The following is an 18,050-nucleotide window of genomic DNA, read 5'->3' as shown; positions in this document are numbered from 1 at the left end:
GGCGCGTGAACGCGCCTGCTTCCCCACCTGGCCCAATCACGTACGAGAACGCGCTCGGCTCCGCCGTCTGCCGCTGCTGCGTCTGTCCGGTGTTGGCTGCTGCGGTTCGTCGGTTTCGGCGCAGATTCTCAGATTTTCTCCTCTGAAAAGTATCCGCCACTAACTCCGACGGCGTCGGACCGGATCACCGCGTCCCGGCCAGCACCTCTCATCCCTCCGGTAAGTCAGGCGGGACGCCACCGCCGCATCTCCCGCTGTGTGGATGAGACGCGGGGACCGACCTCCGGTAGAAGTCACCGCGCAGGGTGAAGCGTGCGCGTCCGCTTTTAGCGCATTGCCGCCGGCCCGACAGGTGAAGACCAGAAGATAGATGTCCCGGAATACAGTCCGGATCCGTTAGTGGGGGGGTTTAACGGGAGGCCCGGGTCGGTTCTGTGTGGTATGGATCACAGAAGGAACGTCAGCGGGTTCAGGGAACTTGATTTTCTTATGATGCGTCAGCTTCAAGGTAAATGTTTATTCTCTTTAGAATTTCTTCGTTTTGTTTTTATTGACTCAAATTAAATATTTCATTTTGTTGTTGTTTTTTCCACATTGATCAGCTGATAAACGTTTTTTATTTACTATAATTGTACAGTTCTGTTGATTTCATGCTGGACTAAAACTAGCTGGACATTTCTAGATCTCTTTCTGCAGGTGTGTTTTCAGTTTAACTTGTCAGGCAGAAAAAGTTGAAACTTTTTGCCCATATAATGAGTAAAAACTCTTTCTAGAGTTTACAGGAGACATTTGTATTCCACATTGAAGTATGACCCAACTCAGACTTCCAGTGGTCGGGGTGGAACATGCTGCCCCGTCCCGTTCCTTTTCAGCTTTATCTCTTTACCCCTGTTGGTTTTGTTCTGCACCTCAGACCCCGGCGTCTGAGTCTTTTCTACACCACCATACACGCTGAGATGAATTAGAGGGCAATCCATTCAAGTGTTCGGCACAATACCCCAGTGGGTAAAAAGAAAGGGGTTTTTTCCCCTGGGTCAGGTCAAGGGAGAGGGTGGTGTCACCCCCTGGTTGCTGTGGAAGCTGGGACTAATGTGGAAAACTCAATTCCCTGACGTCACCCTGAGGAGGAAGATGTTGAGGGGGGCTTGATTTATTTCTGTGGGAGCTCAGTGGGGCTGAATAGTTGTGTCCGACTTAAGTCAGCTCTAATTGTCTTCATGATCCAAAAATATGTCAATCTTTGTGTTATAAACTCAATTTTAGTCCGCAATGACGAACTGTTGGATGACACGACAGAACAGGGGAGGATAAAAGGGGAAGAAAATAAAAGCATGCTTGTTTGCTTGCTTTTCACACGTCGTCCCCCCCCCCACCACCAATGCTCCCACCCCTGTTACCACCCAAGTCTGTCAGCTATAAAGTGTCAAATAAAGACGAAAAGCCCCCTTAAATAAAACATGTGAAAGTGAGGGAAGAAACTTTTATACAGGGTGGCAATAAAAGGTTTGAGAAGACGGATTCCTCCCTGGGATCAACATCGTCACGGCGATTTATGAACGCCACTCCTGCTTGCCGTGTTGTTGTTGTGTGTAAGAGTTTATAATGTGATCTTGTAATGTGAGTTCGAGGTAGGTCTTCAACTTCCTTCTAATGCGTCCTGCTGCATCTCAAGGCCCTTGGGTAAACCCTGATCCCCCGCCGCCATGTAAACATGTTTGCATTCCCTCCATGTTTCCTTGCTGATGTCTCTATGGTGACCAGAACTCCTGCACGTCTCTCAGGATCTGTTGCGTTAAGCCCAGTTTTTGTTGTTGTTGTTGTTGTTGCTGTTTTGTGCTAATTCATGCAGCATGTGCAGATGTCTTGCAGCAGCATTTGCCTGAAGCTTATCTTGGCACCAATCGGGCTCAGATTGCTGAAGCAACAATCGGAGAGCGGAGCCAGAGGTGATGGAGACACAGGGGTGTCCTGCAGGCCAGACAACCGATCGCACGCTGACAAAAGAACAAACGCAAGAAGACTACAAGCTCCTTTTTTTTTTGATCCACAGCTCCACAGATGGTGTAGTCTGTCTGGTTTCATCCCTCCATCCTGTCATTACCTCGCCCTGGCAGGTTTTTTCTTTCACTCGGTTTAGGTTTTCTCCAGGTGTCTTTGTTGGGGTTTTTTTTGTTTTTGGTTTTTTTTCCATTTGGAGATTTGATGTCTTGTCCTGTGCTTTGAGAAAAAAATTCTTTGGATTATGTTTGAAACGTCTCTTTTAGGAGGTTGGGCAGGTACTTCGAGTTGGCCAACATTACTCTAAAACTTGGCTTTATGTTGTCCTGAATAATGCTGAGTCGGCAAAGAGCAACAGCTGTGCCAAATTGGTTTCACCAAGTTTCCAGAGCTGCTACAGTTAAAATTAAATACGTTCTTTAGAAGGTTGTCTGCGGGTGCTAGTATCCAGAATTTTAATTTTAGGGAGAGACTGTGTGAATAGATAATAAAATATTAACTATAATTCATATTTCATCACAAGATTTTATGGTCTAAACTGTAAAATCCATCAAATATTTGACATTTTACCTCTAAAAAATGGCTAAAATAATTTGTCCATGATATCAAAATTCTTACGAAAAATTCTAAACCACTTATTTTATCAGCATTTAAAATATTCTCTGTTAGCTTGAAGCTGAAAAGGAAAAAAAAAGATTTTTTATTTGCTTGTGGTTTTTTTAAATGATGCTCTCAACAAATTGTTGACGACTGGGACGAAAACACTTTTTTTTTCTGCTCTATTGGTGATGAAGTGCAGATTTCTTGTTGATTTAAAAGGTTTTATTTTTAATTGCCTCTTCAGTCGCAGGTTAGCTGACAGCTGTGATACAACCTGTGTCACAGGTGAGATAGTCCTTCATATTGGTCTTAGCTGACGGACTGTTTAAACAGTCATTGGCAGAGCGGTGTGTGTGTGTGTGTGTGTGTGTGTGTGTGTTCTGCACACCGGCAGCTCTGCATAGACGGTTATTAGCAGATTAATGCTAAGTTTGGGGGATGTGTTGTGTTGGCGACTCGTGCATCTGCAGCCTTTATGAAAGCCTTTGTTCTCTGGCTTGGCAGGTGCGTGTGTGTGTGTGTGTGTATGTGTGTGTGTGTGTGTGTGTGTCAGTGTTATGAACAGTGAAACGACTCCAGCTTCAAGACAGTTTTGGGACTTTTGCAAGGTTCACATCCTTATCGGGTTTATTTCCCTGAAACTCTCCTGTGGCCCCATCGTTCCTCCTTCACAATCCCGAGCGTTAAAGTTGAATACAGGACAATTTCAGCACACACCTTATAGACATAGTTATACATACACTTTAATAATCCCAAACTGGGAAATTCATAATGCATTACTGGTTATATTGGACTAGACACTCTGTGAAGGAGTCTCTTTTTCCTGACTCAAATTTTTGCAGCAGAACCAAAACCTGTCATAATTTCATGTGATCGATAATTAGAGCTTTACTTCCCCTAAATAGCTCATCCAGTGTTTTTGTTCTCTGCAGATTGTACTACATAACCCAAAAACCCACATTACTCTTGTGAAAACTCATGGTAAGAAGCACTGGTGGCACCAATTAGAATTTTTCTTTATATTAAGAGAGAAGATACAGTTTCTGCCCCGCTGATGGGAATAAACTGATTATTATCCATGTTATTTGTCCAATAACTATGTTATTGTATGATGGAGCTTTTAATAAAACACTAATTTGAATTAAACAGACGCTGTCACCTCCAGCTGACAGCTTTGATGGAGCTGGAGATGGACGTGAGGGTGCAGCCTATTAATAGTCATGTTTCTGAGGAGCGTCGCAGCTCAACATCAGACGGGATTTCATCGGGTATTCCAGGACAAACTTTTAAAATGGTGCATTTGCAAAATAAAGTAGTGCTCATTAAAGATTTTTTTTCTCTCTACTTCCTCCTTTGCAAATTTTTATCGCAACACGACAAATTTATGAGACAGAATATCAACCTGTGGGGGTGACGAGTAACACAAAACCATGCTTTGTTCCTCATTAGGAATAAATTCAGCACCCCAGACAAAAACAATACCTCCTAATAATCCCCTTAAAACCGAGTTTGAGGATTTGAGTTCTGCTTGAGCGCCTTAAATCTCAGCTTAGTGCTTGGCCTGTTTGGACTTTGTTGGGCTACACATGCAGTAAAATTCATCAACATTATTTTCGAAGTTTGAATAATAGCTACCTGTCTTTATCGTGGGTTAAATTAGAGATGGAGGGGGAGTCGTAATGTCGTGCAGCAAAAAGAGTTCTAAAAAGTCTCGAAATCGACTTTCACCTTTTTTTTTTTTTCCCACTTAATGCAAACAGTACACGCCTGCATTTAACACACTTCAACCCTACTGCCTCCCTTTAGACTCTTTGCTGGATCTGAAATGAATTCAGGAATCGATAAATGTAATGAAAACTCCTTTACCAGAGCTGTGCAGCTGAGCATCGATCATATGTTGCTTTGGCTAAATTGGCTCTGTCATAAAAAGCTTTGTTAGCCCCAGCTTTAGTACCGGCCCCAGGTGAAATCTGATTGGCCCCTGATGTGCCCTGTTCTGTCTCCCTTCCTCTTGTAACTATAGCGATGCTGTGTTGATGTCTTGTGGGAGAGGAGCTTACAATGTAAAATGAGGCCCCTGAGTTAAATCCAGGATCCACAACCTGATTTTTTCTCCCCCCTCTGGGAACGTGTTGCTTTTCCAACATGAATATTTCACCGAGTCAGAGTCGTGGACAGGTGACTCGCCTCTGGGTCGGCAGCGTTTAGGACATCAGGAGTTCAGTTGGAGGAGAGATTTTCTTTATTCATGAGGGACGTAAATAATTCACTTGAGTTCTGCGTGTGTTCCCCCTGAGGATACAGACCCGACAGCACCGAGCCCTAAATCTTTGAAAATATTTGATTAATCCGGGATTTCCTCGATAAGAGGTTCATTGTCCTCGGTGTTTCATGCAACTGCTTTTCCAGTTGTAATGTGTTCAGGGGTGGGGAGTTGTGGGGGTGGGGGGTGGGGGTGTATTACACAACCAGTAGCTTGAAATGGTGAGTTGGATATTTGATATTTAGGTTGTAACTCAAGCGCATTCTGTCTGGATTACACCAACTGTTAGAATAAGTGTGTTTTGTTCGAGGACGAGGTTCTATGTCATTTATGCAGCAGGCCAGATTTATGCTGATTGAATATGGTAGCGATCCCGTTTTAGCCACTTCCTGTTACATCTTAGTGGTCAGCAGTCGGTCGTGTTGCCGAGGACGGCTGTACTGTCAGCCTTTATCTGTGTTTGCCTACAAGCACCTGGAAGGTGTCATTTGATTTCCTCTGTGGAAATAAAGGAGACTTTTTGGCATCACAATCCTTTTGTCTGGTATCTGGGCACTGGTTGTCAGGTGTGTGTGTGTGTGTGTGTGTGTGTGTGTGTGTGTGTGTGTGTGTGTGTGTGTGTGTGTGTGTGTGTGTGTGTGTGTTGACAGTATGCTCAACTCACAGTCTATTGTGTGTCGGTCTCATTGTAAAAACGACAACCAAGTCAGATCAGCCATTGGTCTGAGGAGAGATCCAAAGTGGATGTGGAGGCCTTTATATGCAATCCAACTGGTCAAACGCAGGTGTGTGTGTGTGTGTGTGTGTGTGTGTGTGTGTGTGTGTGTGTGTGTGTGTGTGTGTGTGTGTGTGTGTGTGTGTGTGTGTGTGTGTGTGTGTGTGTGCGTGTGTGTGTGATTTGCCGTTTTAGAGAAATGAAGCCACAAAGTTTGTTAACCAGGTTTTAGTCACCGTGCATTCTGATAAAAGACAAACCTGAAACACGGCTCCACAAAAGCCTGTATGAAATTACTCTATTCCATTGATTTTTTTAACAGTTACACCCCCAACTAGTGGCTTGGGATGCACCCTACAGCATTTCAGATTCTTAATTGTTGAGCGTTGTAATGGGGAGTACTTCCACAGTTCTGTCAGACAAACACAAAACGTCCTTTGAAAGGTCTACCGACCTTCGTTGGGATCGTCACTGGTCTGCACGACAGTGAAGGTGAAGATAATTATTGTTGTCAAGTCGAATGGTTTTCTCTCCACTCTTAACTCATGTTCAAAATAAATAAACCTAATTTCTAATAACTGTTCCACTCCCCCATCAAGAGTTCATGAAACACTGTGGGTCATTAGAAGTGTGGGCATCAACTCTCCACTGAAAAGAGTATATTCAGGGTGGGGTACCAGCCAAACCTACGTGGCACAGACACAGGAAGTGATTCGTAAGTGATCAGTCTCATTGATTAATCATTTCTATTAGCACGTGACGCCAAGTAGACCTGAGGTTGATTGGCCAGCCGTCAGCTTTGGAGGTACTTCATGTACTTGAACCAAATCATCGGACAAATTGAAGCGTTGACCTCGGTCACTCTATGAAAGGTCGGGTTTGAATTTATTATAGTCTGTTACCTCGGATGTTCGGTTCTAAGGCAGAATCCTTCTTCCAGGATCAGCGGAATCAACATGGTCATAACATACATTACATAATGAAAGCCATCATTAGTCGCTTTCCAAGACTACCGAACATCGAATCTCATTTCCTGTCCTTTCAGCACCGTTTGAAAATCAAGGTGGTCGAAGGATCAAAACCGCCGCGTCCCGCTGAGCCTTGCACAACACTTCCCTCCGCTAACGAGCGATCCCGCCGTAATGATGATGGGACTGGACTCGCCAAACGCTTTCTCAACGCCCCCCTTTTACCCCCACGGTGTCAGGGAAAGACCTGGGCTCTGCGAGGCGTTCACTGACCCTCAGGAAATTGAACTTGGAAGGTAGCAACAGGGGATTATTATGAGAGGCAGGGGCATCTTGACCTTCAGGATTACACATGGGGTGAGCGCGAGCAGATTTTATTTGTAGTGGAGTAGGCGGCTCCCCCCGGATGCTTGTCGACAGTTACCCCCCCCCAAAAAAATCCATCAGGGCTTTTCGTAATGGGATTTACATGGAACAGGAAGAGAACTTCAAAAAAAATCCTGGAAGCAGTTGGAGGTCTGATTGTGTAACAGAAAGGAAAAACAGAAGGGTTGTAAGCTCTTACCCCGTCAGATGTCGCCCCTTTAAATTCTCCCATTTCCCACGATGCAATTCCACAAACTTAGCTACAAGAACAAGACATTTGACCTGGGTCTAAGTTACTTTTTGTTCTGGGCTGTGTTACTGGTAAAAAGACTCTTGACATTGGGTGTGGAGCTACTTGTCACTGATGAAGACTGATGGGGGCAGGAACGCCTTGAGGTCCGCGGCAGGTGGAGGTCTAGGCGAGGCCCGGTCAACTCCGCGTTGGGTCGGGACAGCAGGTGGATGTGTGGAATCCACCTCGGGCCTCTCTGGATAGAGTTACCGAGGTGTGTTTCCTCATCTGTAAATCACGTTAGGTCGAGGATGACAAGTCAGAATGGCTGGTTGGAAGCTAAGCTTAATGCTCAAATGGCTGATTTAATCCCGGCGCAGACAGGAAAAAGTTCAAGCTGTTTCCAAGTGTGAGAAACGTTTGGATCGCCTGGGAACTTGTTGAGCTTCCAAAGGAGATTTACAAACAAGTCTTTTCTTGATTTCATAGAAAAAGTGGTGCATAAAATAGATATGTTGTGGTTTCTATTTGGTAACCAAGCTACCTGTTTCTGTTTTTCTATTGGTACGTTTATACCTGGTTTCACGGTGAAACGTTGGGGTCTTCCGTCTCCAGTGTGTTCAGGTTTTCCTTCAATAAACAGTAGAAAAAGCAGAGTAATAGAGTTTAAAGAGTTTATTTAAATAGCGTTTAAATATCTTCAGCAGGAGAAAAAGTTTTTATGTCGAAGTGAAGGAATCAAAAGCGAATCGGTGCTAAGAGTGACGACTTAAAACTTTTTTTTTAAAATTCGCAAGTAATTCTCAACATCAACCAAATATTTTTCCTCACTCATTTCTTTGTAGAGAAATGAAAAATTAAAAGACGACAATAAAAACAGTAAAAACGTCTCTGATCGGCTCTAAACTCACTGATTCACTTTGACGTCTCGTCGTTTGGAGGTTTTTTTTTTTTTTTAATGTTCCGCGGCGTCCGTCAGCGACGCCGTGTTCCCAGGAGGTGACTCAGTGTGAGGTCAAAGGTCATGAATTAGACATGAGCGACGCCGCGGTCCGGTTCTGGGGACGGTTACGGCAGAGTGGGCTGATGGGAGCAACATGAGGCGGTTTGTGACGTCTGCTGTATTAATTAGTCATAATCCCTGGAGATCAGGTGCAGCGAGCGGCTGGATGACTGAGTTCTGAAACACACAGCGAGACGATTTTACAAGATCCTCTAAAAGTTGTTACTTACGTCATTTTTATTTGAAATATTCAAGATAATTATTATTATTATTATTATTATTACCTGAGGTTATTTTTTTCTTCTGGTGTCGACCGGTTCTCTACGGGATGACAAAACATTCTTTTTCTTTTTTTTTCCCACTTCATTCGGAGCTCATTACGACTGAAGATGATACCAAACTGTGTAACAGAAGCTAAGCAGTGGGTGAAACCGTCTATGACCATTACACACCTCACAGCCCGACTTCAAAGGCGCTTCATAGAGAGACAGAGAGGATCATGGGGGGGGGGGACCTTCTTGTTTGATCTGTCACACCCTTTAATTTCCCTCCTAATTTCAGATTGCCCGTGACAACATGCATGACTAACCCGGTGTAATCCCGTTCTGTCCTGTTTGTGTTGCTCTTGTAGCCCCATGGCCGCCCCCCCACCCCACCCCACACCCACACACACACACCCCTTGCCCTCTCCCCCCATCGGAGGTAACCTTCAAAGCTCTACTTTGCACAATGGCTGCCCGGCTGAGTGATGGGCAGGACGGACAGGATCAAACGACTCGCCATTGTGACTAGATGAAGGGACGCCCGCCGTCGTTCAGCAGAGAGGGGGGGACACAGAGCTCGTACGCCGACGGCCCGTCCCCGTGACGCTTGTGATGAGTAGCCCGTCTTCCTCCAATGAGCCCGAGAGCTGCAGCAGCGAGGGAAGCAGCGGCGGCCCGTCGTCCTCCGTCGCCACCTCCGACCCGCCCCCCATGTCCGCGCACGCCCACAGCGCCCCGCCTTCCCTGGGTAACGCCCCCGTCGCCTCAAAGCACCCAGCTCCCCCGCCTCCTCCGCTGCCACCCCCGCCTCCAGGGGTGCCCCCGCCTCCGCCACCTCCGCCCCCGGCGACCTCGTCCTGCAGCCACAGCGGGAGGAAGAAGCGGCGCGTCCGCAGCTTCTTCTGGAAGCCCATCCCGGAGGAGAAGGTCCGGGGGAAGCCCAACATCTGGACGATGGCGGTGAGGCAGCATCAGTACCAGATCGACGTGCGCTCCGTGGAGGAGCTGTTCGGACAGCAGGAGGAGGCGGCCGCCGCCGCCGCCGCCGGAGGGCGCGGGACGGCGCCGGCGGCCGGCGCTTCGACGGGTCTGTCCAGGTCGCGATCCTTCAAGGACAGCAGCAAGGATGAGGTGAGTCGGGCACCAAGAAGGGGGGGGGGAGCAGTGGTCCGACTCGGACATAAAGGACGTAGAACTGGAACCCTCACTTCCTTTAAATCTCCTAAACGCGTATCCGTCATCTTGTCTTTCAGATCAGCATCCTTGACTCCAAGCGGGGGATGAATGTGGGCATCTTCCTGAAGCAGTTCAAAAAGTAAGACTGAGACCTACTAAGGCCCCTTTGGGCACCACCTCTGTGGAGTTTCTCCTGATCTAATGGTTGTAATGATGAACAAGCGTCATTTGTCTTTAAACTTTGTTTTTCCACACAGATATGATGATGATAACGCAACAAAATTACGCAAACTAACCCTTTTTCTAGGGGTTCCCTTCCCTTGAACTGTAGAGACGTCATAGCCTTGAAGTCTATTTATTGTAGGTAATAATTAGTCCGACCCTGATGGTGTTTTAAAGTCGTTCTCTTCCTGTGTTTTGGAGCTCCATTCATTAAGAACCTTTTGCAAGTGAAGGAGGTGAGGGTCACGTTTGTGTCACCTAGTCTAATAGGTTTCCTCAGCTCCCCATTATTTACCATTCATTGGTCAGAAACTGATGAGGTGCGCTCAAAAGACTCAGCTCAAGCGATCTGGAGTGGAGAAAAGAAAATATGTGTGTGTGTGTGTGTTGTGTGATTTGCATAACAATGTGTTTGCATGGCTCTCCACTGTATTTTAATGTCATTTGACTGTCGGCTGCATCGTGTGTGTCGGCCTTTTCCTTCCACTCAAACCCTTAAATGTATTCATCTACTATATATTATCTCCCATCATCTGTATAGATGCTGAGAGTCTCATGCAGCCTTCAGTAGATTAAAATTATGTGTGAGTAACACGTGAATGTGATGCTGTATTAACACGGGGGGTGGGTGGGAGCGGTCATCACATGGACCGTTCATCATCAGGGGTAATGGAAGCAAACCGTTTGTCTTCCAGGTCCAACCGCTCTATTGTTGAGGACATAAGGCGAGGAGAAGGAAAGATCTACGGAGCAGAGCTGCTTAAAGACCTGCTGAAGCTGCTGCCCGATGCAGAGGAGGTGTGTGGACGTCTGGTAGAAGGCAGTGATATCGATAGGAACCCAGAGGAGCCACCTGAACTTGCCTTTCCCTTGTTTTTCCCTAATAGATAAAGAAGCTTCAGGCGTTTAAAGGAGACCCAGACAAGCTGACGCTGGTGGATTCATTCATGCACCTCCTCATCCAAGTGCCTCGGTGAGCTCGTTTCAAAGTGTTTGAAGGGAAATGTGCTTTTCTTATTCAAGTCTTCTTATTTTCTTTATACTAATGCTAATCTTGAGGAGTGTTTTTTTTTTTTTTTTTTTTTTAAATAAATCTTTCATCTTTCAGGTTCGAAGTTCGGATCGAGGCCATGGTCCTCCGCGAAGAATTCTTCCCATCCTGCGCCGTGATGAGTCACGAAATCGATGTGGTGCGCATCGCCACTCAAGGTGATGACTCACAGGTTATCTCCACACACACACACACACACACGGTCACATGTGGTCCGACAGGTGACCCGGATATTTGAGCAGGCACGCCGTCACCTGAGATACGGCGACGTGGGGACGGAGTGGAAAGACGAGTCTGTCGTGTTTGAAGGGTTGTTGTGGCGATATGTAATTACATATCAGTGATGCTTTGGACAAAATATGAGATTTTCTGTAAAAGTTGTGAACGTAGTTAGGAATAAACATGACACCCGATCATTTTTCAGGCCTAAATTGCTCTGCTTTACCTCTCTATAATAAATCTTTCTGTGAGTCCTGATGATTTTCTCCAAATTCTCCTTTCTTTAAAGAGCTGATGAACTGTGAGGAGCTTCATGCCATCCTGCATCTCGTCCTGCAGGCTGGAAACATCATGAATGCAGTGAGTGCAGTGGTTTTAATGTGATTTGTTCTCAGATACAAAAAGAAAAAGTCATTGGTCTTCGTATCCTTGAATATTTTTCTATTTTTCTGCGTGGTTCTCAGGGTGGCTACGCAGGCAACGCTTTCGGATTCAAGCTATCGTCCCTGCTCTCATTGGCCGACACCAAGGCCAACAAACCGGGGATGAACCTGCTGCACTTTGTTGCCATGGTTTGTAAATCTAAAAAAAAAAAAAAAAAAAGAGCGTCTGGTGGTGGCGGTGGTGGATGATTCTGCTGAAACTGATGGGGGAGAGGAAAGGAAGTCAGTGAACATGCAAAGACGGCGGCAGCCACAAGGAAGTTGAGTGCGTTGGACTGATTAAATGACAGCAGCAAGTTGATAGACTGACAATGAAGGTTTGTCTCTGGGCTGTTGGTCGAACGCGATAAGCTGATGAGAACCGCTGACAACCCGCTGACGGCTCCAGACAATGACGGCGTGGGCGCGTGTGTGACGAACTTTGAATGGTGGGATTTTATGAGGAATAAAACTATTGACGAAGGGTTGCAAAGAATCTCAGCCAAATACTGAGATCGCTAGGGGCGGAGGAGTGGGGGTGGGGGCAAGTGGGCAGCAGATGGTGACAGGAAACAGAAGCCAAGCGCTTACATAACCAAATTAAAGAGTAGCAGCACTTCATCATGCACATTAACAGTTGGATGTAATCTGCGTGTGGTTTCCTTCCACTCAGGAGGCAAAGAAAAAAGACGAGAAGCTGCTAAAGTTTCCAGAGAACCTTCAGGATGTCCAGAGCGCCTCCAGGTAAGACCTTCTATTTTCTAGATGCGCCGATTTCCCCCTCATAAAGGCAAGATGCTGTCATGCAGGCTGAACATAAACCTCAGCTTTAAAGCGAAGTGGTGACGTCTCACAATTTTTAATGTTGGAAAGCAAAGCATTTGTACCTGGAAGGTTGTCTTTATTTGCATCTGGCGTCCAACTTAACCGTAGTGCTTTTGAGCATCAATCACCGGATGCAGTCGAATGCTGGTGGTTTTCTGCATTAGTCTATACAATGCAGAAAACCTCCCCGCGTCCCTCGGGATATGTTAAAGCATTTCTGCTGTTCTAGTTCAGTTTTTATTACGTTTATCGGCAGCAGGATTGTCCCTAAGCCCGGTTTTGATTCGTGTTTCCCTGTAGGGTCTCCGTGGAAAACATCGAAGTGGAGTTTTCCTCCTTGTACGTTCGGATCAAATCCCTGGAGGAGAAGATTCAAGGAGACCAGGAGCTGCTGCAGCAGCTGGAACCCTTTCTGCAGGTGAAACAATCGTCGGTCACGTGACGTATTACATCAATAACGACACCCGTGAAAGTGTTATTAAATGTCGCGGATGAGGAATGTGTGTGATTCACATGTCAGGGTTCAGCTCGGACGCTTCAGGACCTGAAGAGACGCAGGATGGATCTGAGGAAAGAGGGAAACACTCTCATCGATTTCTTTTGTGAAGACAAGGACACCTTTAAGCTGGACGAGTGCTTCCGCATCTTCCAAGACTTTTGCAACAAGTTCAAGAAAGCTGTCAAGGTATCTTTTTGTTGTGGAAAAAGAAGACAAAGCAGGGAGACATTCTGGTTATACAGATGTTTATTTGTCTTTTTCTTCTTTCTCAGGACAACCACGACCGCGAGCTGAAGGAAGCAGCCCGACAACGTCGTCTGAGGGAATTGGAAGAAAAGCGTTTCGCTTGGTCGGCGTTAGATCAGAGCGGCGTATTCGGTCGCAGCAGCAGCGAGAACGACGTGGAGATGCTCACCAAGGAAGGCCTGCTGGACTTCCTCCAGCAGAGGTCGCAGAGTCCCAACAGCCCCCTGGGACGCTCGGCTAGCGCCCGCCGCCACCGTCACACGGTGACGTCCGTGGCCGACCGAGAACTGAGGGGATACCTGGAGCTTTACGGAGGCACTGGGAATCCCGGAGACTATTCCAAGTTTAACAGCCTACCTCGTTCGGGCCGCAGCGTTCATCGGAGAACCACGCCCTGGATCTTGGATCAGGACGACAACCGCGAGCTGGGCGGCGAGAGGCGGGTGACGTCTCCGTGCGCGGAAACCGAACCCATCAGCCCTCTGGCCAGATTCTCCTCCTCGGGGAGGAATCCTAGCGATCCGTACATCAACAATAATATTTATTCATCTGTGTCAGAGGGCAGCGCTCTGCCTAATTCCTGTTATGTCTTCGAGAAGTCCCCCCATCAACCCAACCCAACGATTAACAGCCACATGAATGTTAGTGTGGAGAAGCACACGTTAGTTCGGGGTCCTCAACCTTTTGACCTTCCGAGTCCGAACAATAACAGCAATCACATGCATTTTTTCAATCAGGGGGACGTCGCGGTGTCCGATTTGGAACGGGAGAGGCAGCCGCCTCCTTCAAACCTGGACAACCTCCTTCGTAGCAAGGCTTCGGAAGAAGGAGCAGGACCCGCGGCAGCCTGCGAAGGAAAAATAGATCCTTCCACCCAGGCTGGGATCTCTCCAGAGAGAGAGAGAGAAGAAGATAACAGTACAGTTTCCTCGACAACCTGCGACACACCCCTCCCTCTGGACACCGTCTCCAGTAAGCAACCACTGTTCTACGTACTGGACTGCACCGAAACCGACTGCTCCGTCGCTCTGGACTACTCCGAGATCGAAAGCTCGTCTCAAACAAAAGACGGACCTTTCAGGATCCCTCGCTGCACCGCGGATCGGGAGAACCAAGAAAATCCAAACTCTTTCTCCTCTAATTTGGGCTCCGTGTCTCCCATCGATCAGTCCGTTTCAACCAACGAGCTTTCAGCCCCGAAACGCGTGGACGCCTCATCGATGACCGCTAACGCTGACGAGTGGGACACGGAGAGCTGCGACACGGCCGAAGGAAAGCAATGTCGAGAGAAAGACGCGGCGAGAGGCGTGAGAAAACCGCCGCACGCGAAAAGCAAAGCTAGCAAAGCATCTAATGCCGGTGGCGGCGGCGGCCGTGGAGTGCGAACGCTAACTAGCAGTGAGAGTCAGGGCCTGAGGAAAGTCGTCCCCATCGGCAAGCTGACGAGGACAGGAAGTAGTAAGAGAGCGCAGACGCACGACGGCGCCGAATTGTCACGCCGGCCTCTCCGGGATCAGAGCACCCCGGCGAGAGGAAGGATGGAGAAAACGGCGAGACCACTGCGACACTCCAGCGTGCCTCCCGACGAGTCCAAAGGTCAGCGGGGAAGCAACCTCACAACCTCAAGATGGGGGCGGGATTCAACCCCGAGAAAGGCTTCCATCCACAAGCCGAGCGCCAAACCCCTGAGGAACATTCCCAAGCCGGCGCCGGAGGAAAAGATGTGCCGCTCCACCATGAGAGCCCTGGCGCTATCTCAAGGTCAGGCCCGCCCGACGGCGTCCTCCGAGAACAGCAGCTCCAACGCCCTCAGCACAAAAAACACCTCCGACGTCCCCGGCTTTGCCCGCAACACCGTCGCGTCTTGCTCCCGCAACAAAAAAGAAGCGGGCGCCCTTTCCGTCCCCTCCACCCCATCGCGCAGCCCCTCGCTTCGGGGTCGCCAAACCCCGGCGAAACAGAACAAGCCGTCGCCCGCCGTTCAGAGTAGCGAGGAGCGGCATCAGGGGACAAACTTGCGAAGGGTGCAAAGCGTGAAAGCGACCAGTCGTAGCTCGTATCGCAGCGAGACCCCCCCGCCGCCTCCGGCAAAACAAGACTTCCAGAAGAGTAACAGCTTTTCTGAAAAGTCTGCACAGTCCAGGGACTCGGTGACGCCCGGCAGGAACGCCAAACCCAGCTGGAAATGAGGGCGAGACGGCGCTCTTCTTCCTCAGCTACGAAGACTTGTTCTCTCATGTCATGCAAAGAAAAACAAAAAAAGACAAGAAGCTTAAACACTTGTAGGTTTCCTCTAGTAACCGACCGCATTTAGGTTTATGACGTGTAAAGAGATGCAACGAGCTCCTTGGTTTGGTCGTATAAAAGATGCTACCATTCACAGCTTCCCCGTTCCGGTGCGGGATATTACCTGAAGACATGTGGCGAGCAGGCGCCTCCTGGTCTGCTCATCTGCATACGTATACGTACTGTATGTACGTACAGTAGAACCTTGAGATCCGAGGTGAATTCGTTCCGTGATTGAGTCAAACAACTCGTAACTCAAACAAATGCTCCCCTTTAAAAAAAAACTAACAATCATTTTTATCCATTCTAGTCTTGTTAAAAAACAAAAAGAAGCCCTAAACCACCTGAATTAGGAAAAAAAAAAATCAACCGATAAACTATTTTATCTGCATAATTATTTATATACATAAACAAGTTTATTTTTATAGCACAATTCGTACACAGGCAATTCAAAGTGCTTTACAAAGGCAATGAAAGACAAGAACATTTCAAAGACAAAAGGAGATTAAAACAAGACAATAAAATATCAATAAAAGAGCCATTAAAAGGAAAACGTCAATTAAACAGGAGAGTAAAATATTTAAACCAAAGTTAATGATTTTTTTTTTTAAATGCAGATTAATTAAAGAACAGATTCAGTAAAATGAATAAATGAATAAAAACTGTTTTTAGCCCTGATTTGAATGAGGTGACAGGTTGAGCAGATCTCTGGTGGTCAGGCAGTTTGTTCCACAGGTGAGGAGCATAATGAACTAAACGCTGCTTCACTTTGTTTGCAATGAAAAGAGTGACACGAAATGCAAAATCTCACGTCTCACGTACGTCGAGCACCTCGTATCCCAGGGTTCTACTGTACGTGCTCGCGTCCGTAATGTCGACGTCGATCACTACTGATTATGTGATGCTGCTAATTAGCTTTGACAATTTTGAGTGACCTTTCTCATTCAGGGTTATAGGATATGTTGTACCTTGACTTGCTGCTTGTCCCCCTCCCTTTCAGATCCGTCGCCTCCTCCTGTACAGTATCACTCTGTTTGTTTTTACGACTCCTTTTCACGATACCTCAAAACGATCGCAGTGGCCTTGTATCAGCAGAGAGAAGCAGAATACATTCACTTGACTCTGCAAGATGGAGATGTACAGTGTATTTGATTTATGTGGTTTAAACAGCATTGTCACTTTCTACGTTTAATATGACTACGATATGTAGAGTCACAGATTATATCCTGTAGCTTCTACCACCTGTGGTACTTGGTGTATGTATGATAATAATCTATATGTGTTACAACCCCTCCGTAGCTTCACGGAGAAGACGCACAAGAAGAAAGAAAAGCTTTGAATGGATCTCAAACAGTATGACGTCATCAGGCGTGGGATTATTCAGCATTCTGGTCTATTTTTCTACTAATTTTAGTCACCTCATGTTTTCTGTAGACCTGCACCTTTCCTGACCGGGTTAACCTGCAACAATCGACCCCTGGTCAAAATGTAGTCCGAGTCCAGTTTGTCCTTTTCGTGTATCGTCGTTACCTCACAGAGCCAACCCGTTTTTTGTTGTTTTTTTTAATCCAGGGGAGATTATTTAACACCCTAGCGCTGATTGGTAGATATTTCCAAAAACCTTGAAATCTTCAACATTAATCCCAAGGAAGTGGAAATATTACATCTGTAAATGGTACAGAAGATTTTTATGATAAAAGAAATAAGATTCAGCAAAAGAAATCATGAAGCATTCTGGGTTTCCTTCCAGATTAAATGTTGAAAAGCTGCTGATGAATGCAGAAAGACATATTTAATCTGCCCTTTTTTTAAAATTCAGATCCACGGCGAATTGTAAACGCACACACACACACAAACCATAAATATGTCTGAAAAGGCGTCCCCAGTTTATCAAAGATCACAGATTATTAATATCATGATGACTTCATGTAAAAAGTTGATCATCTTCTTGACCTTTATGCAGACACAGGAGACACAAACTGCAGCAGGATCCAGTTCTGTGGACCAATCAGAATCACTTGCCTTCCAATCACATTGTGCCATCCATTGCATCCAAACGGAACAGCAGCTCACGTCTACATGAAGACAGACGTGGCGTTTTTCCTGACTGTAACTCCACATGGCGTGAGAAATAAAAATGGGACGTTTAGAGACAAATATTTCTGCTTTCCATGTTTAGAGCCCTGACGCGTTGACATGCTGCGGGTGTCTTCTTGCTTCTTGTGATGCAAATGAAATTGATGAACCGGTGAGACAAAAGGCCGGCCGTCTGTGTGTGTGTCTGTGTGTGTGTGTGTGTGTGTGTGTGTGTGTGTGTGTGTGTGTGTGTGTGTGTGTGTGGCCTGCATTTAGGTTTCCACACAGCATTGAGGAAACTAATGGAGAGCTGCAGCTAATGGGATGTTCTCGGCTAATCAATAGTTACAAATGACTAGACATATTCAGAGTGTTTATTTAATCCAATCAGAATTATTGATATTTTTTTAATCAAAATTGCTGCTTATTGCTGATTGACAAGATAATAAGGTACATTTTAAGAAATCCCATCATTTTTTGAGCATGAATTGTAGTTTAAAGTCTGAAAACACCTTAACTGGACCTTTATTTTAAATTATAAACCCTGTGGATGTCTTTTAGCATGTGTCCCCCTGTGATCTATCACATTGATTGATGAAGGTAATCCACCCCTTTAGCAG

At 46.5% G+C, this 18,050-nt stretch overlaps 1 protein-coding gene across 1 annotated transcript; it reads left to right on the top strand.

The window, feature by feature from the left end:
* The first annotated feature begins 8,830 nt into the window (after positions 1–8,830).
* Positions 8,831–15,695, top strand: fhdc1 (FH2 domain containing 1). The gene is made up of 11 exons (XM_068322028.1): positions 8,831–9,539; positions 9,662–9,723; positions 10,502–10,604; positions 10,694–10,779; positions 10,915–11,015; positions 11,366–11,436; positions 11,541–11,648; positions 12,172–12,242; positions 12,624–12,741; positions 12,844–13,008; positions 13,095–15,695. The coding sequence occupies exons 1-11, from the start codon at positions 9,021–9,023 to the stop codon at positions 15,255–15,257; spliced, it is 3,567 nt and encodes a 1,188-aa protein (XP_068178129.1). The 5' UTR covers positions 8,831–9,020; the 3' UTR covers positions 15,258–15,695.
* The last annotated feature ends 2,355 nt before the right edge of the window (positions 15,696–18,050 follow it).

Source organism: Antennarius striatus, chromosome 8 (genome assembly GCF_040054535.1).
Source record: "Antennarius striatus isolate MH-2024 chromosome 8, ASM4005453v1, whole genome shotgun sequence".
Classification (NCBI taxonomy): domain Eukaryota; kingdom Metazoa; phylum Chordata; class Actinopteri; order Lophiiformes; family Antennariidae; genus Antennarius; species Antennarius striatus.
The sequence above is the reverse complement of the archived record's forward strand: the minus strand, read 5'-3'. Positions and strand labels throughout refer to the sequence as shown.

What these genes read in the sequence shown, in the direction of transcription:
- fhdc1 (XM_068322028.1), top strand. Translation starts at nt 9,021, where the DNA reads ATGAGTAGCCCGTCTTCCTCCAATGAGCCCGAGAGCTGCAGCAGCGAG. An exon ending in GGTGCGCATCGCCACTCAAG is followed by an intron (nt 11,016 to 11,365) that starts GTGATGACTCAC and finishes CTTTCTTTAAAG; the next exon opens with AGCTGATGAACTGTGAGGAG. An exon ending in AGTTCAAGAAAGCTGTCAAG is followed by an intron (nt 13,009 to 13,094) that starts GTATCTTTTTGT and finishes CTTCTTTCTCAG; the next exon opens with GACAACCACGACCGCGAGCT.